This window comes from Rattus norvegicus, chromosome 5, assembly GCF_036323735.1.
Source record: "Rattus norvegicus strain BN/NHsdMcwi chromosome 5, GRCr8, whole genome shotgun sequence".
Classification (NCBI taxonomy): domain Eukaryota; kingdom Metazoa; phylum Chordata; class Mammalia; order Rodentia; family Muridae; genus Rattus; species Rattus norvegicus.
This window is the reverse complement of record NC_086023.1, coordinates 169,201,741-169,214,977: the sequence shown is the minus strand read 5'-3', so window position 1 is coordinate 169,214,977 and position 13,237 is coordinate 169,201,741. Positions and strand designations below refer to the sequence as shown.

Here is a 13,237-nt window from a genome sequence, read left to right as displayed (position 1 = left end):
AGTGGCTGAAACATGACCAGGATGGTGACTCTGAGGAGGAATAATAGTAATAATAGCCTAGTGCCTTCCCTGGGGTAGGGAGCATGTTGGTGTGAGGTCATTTTGGCCCAGTCTCTGGCCAGGGTAAGTCCCTGTCTCTCCACATTCATTTCCTGTCTGTGGTACCAGCGTTTGTCAAGTTAAAAGGAAGTTCCAAGTACAATTCTTTTCAATACAGATGAATTTATCCACTGATGTGGCCTACCCAGAGTTCCCATCCAGAGTTAATCTAGCCCAATGTCAGGACCTTGAGAGCAACCTCCAATCCCCACTGGAGCCCCAGCCTGCATGAGGTTGCTGGTGTCACTGGGTCACAGGTGTCCAATGCTGGTCCCCTTGTGGAGGACAGACAACCATTCCTCAAGGACCTGAAGTACCTGAAGAGATTGGCTCTTGGGTGAACCTTCCTGAAGGGATTGACTCTGAGGTGAACCTTCCTGAAGGGATTGGCTCTGGAGTGAACCGCTTGAGTCAGTTGTTGTGTCTCAGCTGCACGTGCAGTACAGTTTAGTTCTGCCCTGAGAAATGTCCTTGTCTTAAGTTCCTAAGGGAATTTCCAAGCTTAGGGTATCTGGGCTGATAGTATTGCCTTTTTTCTTGGGGGCTTGGGCCACAAGGTACCTGTTGAATCTTCAGAGAGGCTGGAGTTTGAGGTCAACTAAGCAGGCAGTCAACCATGTCTGCCTAAGGGGCACTGAGCTAGGGTCTGTCATGGGGGACCCTCAGTTCTGGAAGCAGTTATTGTCCCTTGCCTTCCTGGACAGGGTCATCTGGATAGTCACACTTTCACCTCAGGCCTTGCTGATCATTGACTTTCTGATCATGAACTGTATCCTAATAGCCACTCCCCGTCCTGATTCCCCTCAGGACACCCCTACCATGTCTCCCTTCGATAACCGCATGTCCTCTTTTCTTCTTGTTAGTCATAACCCCTAGAGTCCAGGTAGAACTCCTCACATGCACATGGGTGTAAGGCATCCACCAGGGCACAGTCAACATTCCAGTATCCATGTCTGGGAGTGACTTTTCCTTCTGCAACAGGGGTCAACTACCAGGAACTCCTCATGAGACCCTACCCCTGGCAGAAAAGTTAATATTAAAATAAAATTTATAGAGGGTTATAGCTGACCTGCTCTCAAGCTTGCTACATAACTAAGGTTGACCTTGAACTCCCGATCCCCTTCTCTGGTATAGTACACATGTACAACACCCTGCCTGCTTTATGTGGTGCCAGGGATCAAACCCAGGGCTTTATGATGCTAGCCAAGCCCTCTGCTGACTGAGCTATATCCCAGCCCAGTGCTAAGCTGTGGTTACATATGTAAGACTTTTCTGAGTGCCAAGGGTCTCCCTGGCTAATTTCTTAACTGGAGGGTGATCATAAGGAACCCTAAGCAGAATTAATAGTACAGAATTAATATCCTTGAATTCTGTCTAACCCCCTTGGTAGTGTAGCAAATTGAGCATGATTTAACTCCTATAGAGCAATGATTAGCATGTTCTGCCACTGACATGTGAATATCATCTCTTGTCCCTCCCTTGTTACCAGTAAGGCAGAATCTAGAGGAAGAATTATAAAATGGGGTGAGCAGAGAACTCACATTTTGAGGCTACATACTTGCAGTTAAAGGATATTTCTACCTATATGCTCTTAGCCTTGGAGCTTTCAGTCATTTAGGCCAGTCCCTCCCTCCTTACAGGGTGGACTCATGCTCAGCAGCCTCTCTGGACTGTGATTGCAAGAACACAGTAGAGCCAACATGCTGTGGTCAGTGGTCACCACAGAAATTGTATCAAGACTCCACTAAATGTTGTTTATGGGTGGTCCCTGCACCATGTAGAGTTGAGGGCTTTTGGGGTGGTTCTCGGAGAACCCCCTTTTCATTGAGCTGCTGTGGTAAAACCAAAATCAGTGAGGTAGCGGCATAGTCCTTCCCATGGTGCTCTCTGCCTTTCAAGTGTGACCCTGTTCTGAACTGAAGGTCCTTCTTATGAATGGAGACTGCCCCTTCTTATGAATGGAGACTACCCTTTCTTATGAATGGAGACTGCCCCTTCTTATGAATGGAGACTGCCCCTTCTTAGAATGGAGACTGCCCCTTCTTAGAATGGAGACTGCCCCTTCTTAGAATGGAGACTGCCCCTTCTTAGAATGGAGACTGCCCCTTCTTAGAATGGAGACTGCCCCTTCTTATGAATGGAGACCACCCCTACCTCATGAAGACTACCTTCATCATCTTAGGTTGAAGCACTTTGAGCTGCACTGTCACTCAAGGTCAACTTGGCCAGGTGAAGAGTGCAGCAAGATTTCTGGTTAATTCTGGAAAGCATCAGTGTTCATATAAGTAAACAGAGCTCAGATCTGTTGTCTCCACTGTATACAGCCATCCACTCATCAGCTGAGAAAACCCAGGGAAGACAGTATCCATTTCTTCCTGCCCTGGCTTGGCATTACATTTCTTGGGTCCTGGGGCCTTTGAACTCTGGTGTTGACACCCATTCACCCCAGTCTGATGGGCAGGCTTTTGGCCTTGAACTGAGATTCTCGCTGTGAGTTCCAGGTTTTATGCTTTCACCCTGGGACAAAGAATGCAGTGGATGTGCTGGCTCCCTTCCCCTTGCTATTGGGGGATGGTGGGAACTCTTCTGCTTGCAATTGGTGGATGGTGGGGTTTCTTCTGCATGCTATTGGTGGATGGTGGATTTCTTGGCCCCAGGAACCTCATAAGCCAGTTCCCTCACATCCCCCCACCCTGACTCCAAGAATCTCTGTGCATACATTGTACCTCCTTGCTATATTTGTCAGGACTCTGACGCTCATGTCTACCCCATCCAAAGACTTCACAGAGTTACATATCTGAGTTGCTGCCATCAAAGCCACTGATCCTGTTCTTCTGTGAATGCCTAAGAACCTATACATTTGGATGTCTCATGTAACCTTCTACATGCCAAACTAGCCATTATAAGGTAGTCTTGCTTGCTTCTGGTGGCCATTGGGCCTTTGCACCTGTAACATAGGTATATGAGGTCCCTGCATTATCAAATGAGCGACTCCAAGCACAGAAACGTCACCCATTTGTCTTGGAAAATTCTAAGGCCATCACTCTTGTCTTCATTCAAGCTTGAGGGCCAAACGTACTGCTCACCCCACCCCGTGCTGGAAGAGAAAGCCATGATGGGTTTGTTTTTGCCACGGACAGTGTTCCATGTTTGATTCAGCTTCTTTTAATAAGACCTCGTTCAGACCCAGAGATGGATTACCAACTTCCCCATCAATCTTCAGGGCCAGATCTTATTACAAACCACCACAAATATAACCATAAAAGCCCTATTGATTGATGTGGAGCTCGGTAATCCATCTGTCCCCATCCATTATTCTGGGCATAATTTTTCATTATCTGCATGACGGCTGATTCCAACCGCATTAGTATACAGTGGCAATTACTAGGAGCAGAAAGAGCCCCTAAATTAGCAGGAACAATAACACCTGTCAGGACAGGGGAGCAAGCATCCCTACACCGGAAGCTTCCACACTCCAGGGCTACCTCCTAATTCAAAGAGTTGGAAGATGCAATTCAGTATTGACCTTGAAAGTGGAGGGGAGAAAGTTCATAGCTTTTTAAAAACTTTACCTGGGGAAATGTGTATTTCTTTGAGGTGACATTATTGTCAAACTGATCACAGGCTGCCCAACAGCTGGAGTGGGGACAGCTCAAGGATTGCTTCGTCCAGGGTCAGTGGGTTTATGGGGCAGATGTCCCTGTGAGTGTTATTTAAGGGTCACCAGAGACTTAGCGGGGGGGGGGCAGGGACTAACTCAAGGTATGAGTTTTGAGACGTGGGTAAGGAAGGTCAGGATTGGAGGATTTCTGCCTGAGAATTTGATATGCACATAGCAGACAGAATCCTTTCCAGAGACCAGCGTGACGAGGCTCTCTCCACACAATGACTGCTAGACCTACCACAAAATGACTGCCAGACCAGGGTAGTCTTTTAAAAAAGCTTTTAATCCTGACTTTTTACTTACAGGTGTGTAAGCACTGTGTGCCCGTAAACAAATGCACACAAGGATGTGTGCATGACAGATGGGACAACCTCTGGTGGGACCCTTAAGATGCTGCCCAATGGGTCTCTCATTGTGCACTGACTGGGCTACAGTGGTGGCCAGCAAGGCCTAGGGATCCTCTTGTGTCTGCTTTTCCATGCTGGTAACCAACTACACAGCGCCATACCCAGCTTTTGCGCGTGGGTTCTAGGGATCAAACTCAGGTCCTCTTGCTTGCAAAGAGAGTTCTTTACTGACAGAGAGCCATCAGCCTTCCCTGTGATCTGGCCATCTTCCCGTATCATCCACAAGATGCAGGTTCTCTTCATCATGAGTGAAGACAATTGAGACAGACAGACACCTGGCTGAAATGTTTCTGAGTGCCACTGAAGGGATTACATCGGTCAATTTCTCTCTGAGTTTTGACTTTCAAGAATCAAGAATCCTGTCAAATCGAGTTCTCTGGAGACCCATCATGCAAAGTGGTCTACTGTCAAACTGCTGCATGGAGGCAGACCCAATCCAGCCGGAAATGCTGCTGGGTAGACGGCCTGGCTGCAAGCAAGAGGCTGTGGCTGTTTTAAAATCATTTAGTCAATGGCCAGTGAAAATCTCTGCAGACAGTGACCCTTTGGTGAGGGATTGGGAGGGCTCAGGTTTTTTAAACCACAGGTTTACACTGGGAGACGCAGCTTTAGTCAGTCAAAGCATAAATATTTCCATTAAATCTACAAGTAACTTCCCCCACCTCAGCCTTTGGCTACTTACCTTAGTGAGGATTCTGAAAACTGTTTTAGATATGGCAGCTGGTTTTTACATACCTACGTACCTACCTACCTACCTACATACACACACATACATACATACATACATACATACATACATGTATACATACCCATACATATATACATGCAAACACACATACATACATACACACATATGTACATGCATACATATATGCAAACACACATACATGTATACATGCATACATACATATATAATTTTATTGAAATACAGTTACGGTTACTTTTATGTACATTATCTATGGTGGGTTTGTAACTTGATGGCAGGGTCTAGTACAAAGGCCAATGTGTTTGGGATGTAATTTAAGTGCTTCCAAGGGCCCATTGCAACTGGAGACTTGGTCCTAAGATGGCGTCGGAAGGATTGGGACCTTGAAGAGTTGAGGCCTAAAGGATAATACTTAGAACACAGGGCACATGGCTTAAAAAAGGGGCCATGAGATCCAAGATCCTGCATATGTCTCCCTCCTCTCTTACCCCCAGTCTCTGTAACTATCTTAGCCCTGTATATTCCCTAACCAACACTATCCACTATGATGTAGCAGATAGCAGAACTAGGCTGATTCAGATGCCATGCGCTCGACCCCCTAAAACTGTGATCAGAATCGACCTTTATTCTTTATAAAGTTAGCTACCTCCGGTATTTTATTGCAGTAATGCAAGATGATCCTACCTAATAATTATACCTAATAATATACCAATATACTATTACTGTTATATTACAGTAATAATGTTATCATGATATCATAAGATAATATTAGCATACTAATATGCGTCATGCAAGCTGGCTACACATAACGTGCCTCCTAAAAGGCCTAAAGTATTCCTTATTTATCTTGTGAGGAAACATTTGCCTACACTAGCTCCATTTGAAGATTACAAACAATGCCTGGCATCCGGTGGACATCAGGTCACAGAGCACAGATTCTGTGAATGTCATATAACTTCTCGTGTGGCTCCTCTCTCTTCTTAGTAGACATCCTTCCAGAGGGAGGAAAGGACAAGGCATCCGTGTAGATTTCCCATAATCCAATCTGCTTCCTGCAAATGTTGTTTGGATCAGTCTTTGCTCAACCATCATCATTGTAGGGTCTTTGGGTCCATCTCACAGATACTGAGTCTAATGTAGGAGGAGTAGCCAGACGTGACAGGGAAGCTGTACCCTTGTCATCTCAATATGGCTACCTAAGCAAGACCTACATAATGACACATCCAGTCAATAGGCCAAGGTGTTGGGCCAAATTTCACAAGACCCCAGCCCTGGATTAAAAACTACAGGTAATCAATGGCTACAGAGAGAGGAATAGTCAGACTTCTCCAGGGACACTCCCAGTAGGTTATGTAATCCCGAACAGCTCAGAATTCATGTACATTTGAGAAACACTGAACAGACTCAATAGGTTAGATGAATGGATGGATGGGTGGATGACTGGATGGGTGGGTCAATGGATGAATGAATATATAGGTGAATGAATGAGTGGGTAGGTGGGTGGACGGATGGGTGGGTGGATGGGTGGGTGGATGGATGGATGGGTGGATGGATGGATGGGTGGATGGATGGATGGATAGATGGATGGGTGAGTGGATGGATGGGTGGATGGATGGGTGAGTGGATGGATGGGTGGATGGATGGATGGATAGACAGGTTGATGGATAGATGGGTGGATGAATAGATATATGTATGTGTATAATAATTATAATTATAGAAGAGATCATGGACTTGAGGGGAGAGGGTGACACAGGAAGCATTGGGGAGAGGGAGAAGTAGAAGTTATGTAATAAATAAATAACTCACGCATACATTTTCAAGGAAAACCTTTTTGTAAATGTGCCCTAGGCTTTGACAGTTGACTTAGCTAGGGTTTCTATTGCTGTGATAAAACACCGTGAACAAAAGCAACGTGGGGAGTGAAGAGTTTGTTTCATCGTAACAGCTTGTGGTCCATCATGAAGGGAAGTCGGGGCAGCAGCTGAAGCAGAGACCGTGATATAGCACTGTGTACTGGTTTGCTTCCTGTGGCTTTCTCAGACTGCTCTCTTACACACCTGCCCAGTCATGGTTATTCATCAAGAATATGAACCCTCAGACTTGCACACAGGCCAGTCTGATGGAGGCAGTTCCTCAGCTGAGTTCTCCCCAAGTGACTCTAGCTTGTGTCAAACTGATAAAAACCTAACTAGCTCAGCTTTGCTCCAGTCTCCCTCGTTTCTTATTTCTTAGTAATAGATGTAGCAATATGGCATTTGGCCACCATTCGAGGTTCTGGGTGAGGCTTTAGTGTGCACAGGGTGGATGCAGATACAAAGATGGTGATGATTTGAAAGGTCGGAAACTCACAAGGACTTTAGTCCGAGGTTGGTATTCTGCAGGAATCCCTGAGCGGATCCCCTGAGTCCACCATTTCCCTCTCATTTCTTTCACCACTGAAGAGTAGAACTGGTCTTTTCTTTTCTCAGCTGCAGGGAAGGGAGTGAGGAATCCAACATGGGTGATGCCTCTGTCCGTGGCCTCGCATCTCCTGTGGACTTGGCCTCTGCTGATAGCCAGCTCAGTGAGAGAATTCTCTCAGGATGAGAAAAAGGTCAAGGTTGTGGGTCACACCAGTCTCCTCTGCTCCTGTAGACAATGGGAATGGGCAGCTGAGTCTCTTGTCCTTATGAGGGATTCTCTTTGCTTCTGGTGGGCCTCCCCTCTCTGGTAAGCGAGTCCCTGCTGCTGCCCATCCCTCAGCTCTACCTTCTGCTCTTTCCCATCTGCCATCAGTGTAGCCACAGTTCTCTAGACTTGGTATAGAAGGTGACAAGTTACCCCAAGGAACAAAGACATAGTTCTCATCATGGGAATTGGCATGTGGCTGCAAGGCCTCTGGCATTGGCCTGGGACAGCGCCCATACAGCCTTCCCACAGAGGAGGTGGTGGTCTGTGAGCTTCTGCCTCCATGGGTGTACAAGCTTGTTTTCTTCCAGGTTTTTGAGGGGAGAGGAGCTAGCCTCTGACACACAAGCAGGGAGGCAGTACTTGGGTTAGCCGAGGCTGCCCAGGATTGTACAATACAACTGGCACATGATCCAAGGAACATACACAGACCCCCCCCCCCTGGTGGTTTTCCCTTCTGTAACCCGTCACTGTAGATAGAATCTACCACTCAAGGGATTGCCAGGTCCACAGGGGGAACGGCACACTGACCATGTCTGATGCTTGTTGAGTGCTTGTCTGTGATCATCCTCCATGACTCCCGGCCATTGTCACGGTGATAATGTCAGTGATGATCACAGTATTGTATGGCTGTGATAGGATGATGCTCAGTAATGATGGTAATGAAGAGAGTTTGAGTTATGCTGATGACTGTTGTGACTGTCATCAAAATTTAAATATTCATCAACATCAACCTCACGCTGCCTTAGCATCAGGGTTACCACCACCATCACCACCACCATCATCACCACCATCATCACCATCACCACCACCATCATCATCACCACCATCATCACCCTCACCACCTCCATCCCTATCATCATCCCTACCATAACCACCCACCATCACCACCATCACCACTGTCCTAGTCGTCAGCTTCCTCCTCCCCTTCCTCCTCCTCCTTGCTGTATGCACAGGCACAGGATCAGCATACGTCTTTCAGAACGACACGGCTACTTCTTGACTGTTCTAGGGGATTCTGTGGGTTTTATAACACGATGGGACAGTGAGCAGGCAACACCCTTTCTGTGGTTGTCCATCAAACTGCCCATCCTTGTCAACTCCTCCCCTGCTTGCAAGATCCCTGGTGGTTCTCAGCCCCTAATGTGCAGACAGAGACTCCCGGCTGGTGGGTTCTCCATCGTTGGGGAGATTGAGGTACTGCCTGTGGCGTAACTTGGCTTTAACCCCACTGGCAAGCTGAATGGTGGTCTTGAAGGTATAGGAGACTCGCCTTGAGGTCAACAGGAAGTGTTCCAGACTCAGCACAGGCGTATGGGAAACCACCGGCAACAATGGGCAGAGAGTTCTGACTTCAAAGCAAGCAGAATTAGCCAATGATGGTTATGAGGGCCTCTACCAACACCATGCAGCACAGAGAGAATGTATCACAGTGGCTCTTGAGTCAACGGGTAGAAATGGTGGGTAGCCATGATAGCCCTGTGTCAGGTCCTCTGTTTCCCACTAATGCTCCTTCGGTGACACAGAACGGAAATCCTTCATGACAAATGGTAGTTCATCACGGGGAATGGGGGGATTGGGCCGTGTGTCTGGCTTCGCCAACTTGGATTCACTCATGAGCGAGTCTCCCTCTCCCTGGATGATCGTGTTTTCGCAGAGAAGAAACATCTGCTTGTGCGACAGTCTCTGGGAGGCTGCCAGCGACCTCCCAACACTGCAGTCTGCCACGTGGGAATATGTGCCCTGGCACCTCATATCTATTAGGTGTGATGATCGGGTCCCTGTAAAACGGGTGTTAGAATCAGGTGCCAGGTAGAGACGGGCAGGGCCTGCTCTTTGCAAAGACATCAACCCGTGGAGGCAAAGGCTTTGCCCTGAAGGTTCCCCGAGCTTCCTCCGTCTTCCGTTCAGGTCCCATGTTTACAAACATCAGGAAAGAGCTGGGGCTGTGCACCCTGCAGGCCACTCTGGCTGGATGGACCTCAGCTGGGGAAAGTACTTATCCCCATGTGCCAGGAGGGCTGTGATAGATGAGGTCCAGAAGGATTGTGACCCAGGATGGAACCAGAGGCCAGAGCTAGTACCTACCTTCTCTCCTCTGTCCTGCATCTCTGGTTAGGAGCACTGGAGGGGGATGAGGAAGAAACCATGACCTTGGCCATTCGTCTGCAAGGTCAGCAAATGCTTGTTAGACTCCGCCTGTCCTACTGCTGAGGTGGCCCTACCGGTCTATCCCCATCCTGTCAACTCTATGGTCCAGATCACTGAAAGTCTTCCCTGGGGAGAGGGATGGGACTTCCAGGCCAGGGGACAGAAGTTTCACCCTACCTTCATTCTTTCACTGGTGGGAACTAACTTTGAAGGCTCTAATCATGGAAGGCCCCAGGGAGAGGAGATAGCCATCGGTGGGTACCTTCAGGGTCTGCAGTAGGGGGAACCCATCTTCTTCTAGAAGTCTAAGGTGGGGCAGGCTGGCACCATCTGGGTCAGGCCAGTCTCTTCCACAGGCTCATGGCTCCAGGATGGAGTCACAGAGCATTTGTACCATGCAAGGGGAGGGAGGCCTTGGGAATTTCCGCAGAGCTACCTGAATTCAGAAAAATGCAGCAGGCACAGGGTGCAGCTGCCCATGGCTGAGACCATAGGTGTGGGAAAGGGAGAGGTCAGGGCTGGAGACTACCTTCCGGATGCAGGTAACAGTCTCGCTGCCTCAAACGCATCTCTAAGCACCTGCTTAATGTCTTTCTGTCTGTCCCTGCCAGCTCCAGGACTGGCGCCTTCTGCCCTGCCCCCTGCCCGTGTGCTGACCTTTGACCTCTGTGTGCTGACCTTTGACCTGACCTTTGACATCTCCTGTCTCCTCCTCCCTTCCAGGTCTGGCTGTGCATCAGATCATCACCATCACCGTCTCCCTCATCATGGTCATCGCCGCGCTCATCACAACTCTTGTCTTAAAAAATTGGTAAGGCCCAGGAGCGGTGGGCTGCGGGGTACCCTGGGAGGTCTGCACAGAGTCTCAACATTTTAAGACCGGGCGTAGTTAACTCCGTTGGCAGAATACTTGGCCAACTTGCAAGAAACCCTGGCTTCCCTCCGAGCTCTGCGTACACTGGGTATGTTGGCCTGTGCCCCTAATTCCAGCGGTCGGGAAGTAGAGGCAAGAGCGTCAGAAGTTCAAGGTCAGCCTCAGCTGGTTTACACAAGGCCCCATTTCAAATAAAACAGACCAGTCCTGCGTGGCAGCCTTCAGATTGTATCCCTGTTGGAGTGGGGAGGGGGTGTCTCAGCTGAGTACAGCCACAGATACTATGGTCAACACTGGTTCAGCTGGGTCTGCTTTCAAGTGTAGCCCCAGTCATGGCTCCCATGCAAGGAGTAGAAAGCCCCATCTTCGGACCCCTCCCAGAACCCTGCCCTCTACTGAGGCCAAGGCTGCTCTCCCAGCCAGACTTGTGCGTCTCATTCTTTGCCTTGAGCAGTATTTATTTCTCTGCTCGCTAACCACTCTGCTGCCTTGCTGCAGATGGCTCTCCCTCCCTGTCCCCTTCTGTAAAGTGACCTTCTTTGAAGCTGGCCTTGCTGGGTGTGTTCATCTGACACAGCCCATGAAACCCAAGAGGGTTCCTTGCTGCCTGTGGAACTTGCATCTCAGATCTTCCTGCAGTCACTCGCAAAGGCATACGTTACTTGTAGGTCTCGAAGCCCCAGCTCCCCAGTGGAGCAGTGTGCCATGATTCCCAGATACATATGAGTTACAGGTAGGGTTCCAGCAACTGGACAAACCCAGAGGAAGAGAGGGAGCCAGAGGCAGTTAGCAAGGGAGACTAACAGCTTGGTACAAACCCTCTGGCTTCACACCTGGTAGGCAGGTGAGCCCCTGGTGGATCCAGAATACACAGATAGCGAAGCACTTTGAGGGTGGGACCCCAGGCCCTTGTGCATGTGGCATAGTACAACATTGTGACCGTCCTCGGAGCAGAGAGGACTTGTGACCCCCTTCTGTGGCAGGCCGAGCAGCCAGGGGTGGGTGAAGAGGGTCAGGAGAGGTCAGAGTCTCTTCTGCTGAGGGATCTTCAGCCTCATGCTCAGTTTCAACAGGAATCAGAGCCTCCCTCCCACTTGGGGAAACAGAGGCAGAGACCAGAGTGAGACCCTCGGAAGACAGGCCACCTGGCTTCTGTGTCACCCTGCCTTTCCATGTGACGTTCCCGCACAGTCGGAGTGGGGTCCTGTTTATCGTCCATGGCTGGGGAAGTGGGGCGGAGATCATGGGGCATGAGAACATGCCTTTGTCAGACACCGACAAGGACAAACACAAGAACACAAGTCACTGTTTCCCCTTTGAGGATGTGTTCTGGGCAAGGTCACAGATAGAGGGGGCAATGGGGAGGCCAGGAAGTCCCTCTCAACAGCTCATCCAACGGTCAAGAGGCCTCTAAGCCCAGGCTGCCCCCCAAAGGTTCCCTCCTGTCCCCCCACTCCCCCGCAGTGGGCATTATCTACCTCTCTGTCCTGTTAAGGCATCTGAGGGGAACTGAGTCAGCCACCTCAGCCTAGCTGACATTCTTTAGGCAAATAAGGTTCTGGTAGTCCCACCGCTCACCTCAGAGCACTCTTGTGATAATGGCCACATTTAAAATTCAGATTTTATATTTGGAGGAAGAGAAAAAAAAAAAGCTGATTACTTGATTGTGGTTGATCTTTCTGAAGAGGCTGGGAATTACTATGTAGTATAAATGATGCCTGGCAGCCCGAGGCTTCGCTGTGGATGTGCGGGAGTGAGCTGCACATGGGCTCCAGGACCTGCCCGCCCCCACTCCAACCTCCCTCTCCTCTCTCTCTCCCCCCTAGCTGTGCCCCAAGTGGGCACACTCGGAGGAACAGTCACCAGCGGAAGATGAATCAGCAGGAGGAGAGTTGCCAGAACTTGACGGACTTCACCCCGGCCAGGGTGCCCAGCAGCGTGGACATCTTCACTGCTTATAATGAGACACTGCAGTGTTCCCACGAGTGTGTCAGGGCCTCCGTGCCCGTCTATGCCGATGAGACACTGCACTCGACCGGGGAGTACAAGTCTACGTTCAATGGAAACCGGTGAGTTCCTCATGATCCAGGCTCAAAGCTCTGTGTGGGTAAACCGGGCCCTGCTGTCTTGTCCGGTCACTCCGTAGAGCTCACAGGTACCCAGTACGAGCAGAGCTGATTGGTCAAAACAACAGGGGCGAAGTTGAATCAACAGGTATGTTGCCACCCCTGGGAAGCACATCGGACAGAGGTCATGGTGAAAACCTCCTCCCAGACCCCAGACCGGTGACAAAGAAGTATTCCCAGCCCCTCGCACTGTGCCTGGAGGTAGATTAGCTTAGGATTCAAAGCCAGCCAAGTACTCGCTGCCCTGTGGAGAATCAGCAGATTACGTCGGGTCCCTCCCCCAGTCGGTATCTCTGAGATTCAGTCAATAATAATGTGTCAGCAGCCAGCTCAGAAACACAGAAAACGCCAAGCAGACTCCGGGGCCGGAACCTCTTATTAAATACTGTTTTATTATTCATGGGTGATCCCTCAAAGAAGACACACTTCCCCGGCCATCTCTGGGAATGGTTAAGAAACCCCTGAGTCAGCTGCTCAGGGTTTGTCCAGCATTAAATTAAAATATCAATAAGCTATTTTTTTAAGTGACTATGCACCCGTGCG

At 49.2% G+C, this 13,237-nt stretch overlaps 1 protein-coding gene across 2 annotated transcripts in view; it reads left to right on the top strand.

Moving 5' to 3' along the window:
• The window catches only part of Ajap1 (adherens junctions associated protein 1), a 112,462-nt gene that overhangs the window by 87,961 nt on the left and 11,264 nt on the right, over nt 1-13,237 (top strand). For both annotated transcript variants that reach the window (NM_001101014.2, XM_039110790.2), the window contains exons 3-4: nt 10,418-10,505; nt 12,395-12,637. In NM_001101014.2, coding sequence (NP_001094484.1) covers nt 10,418-10,505; nt 12,395-12,637 — 331 coding nt within the window. The remainder of the gene's footprint in view (nt 1-10,417; nt 10,506-12,394; nt 12,638-13,237) is intronic.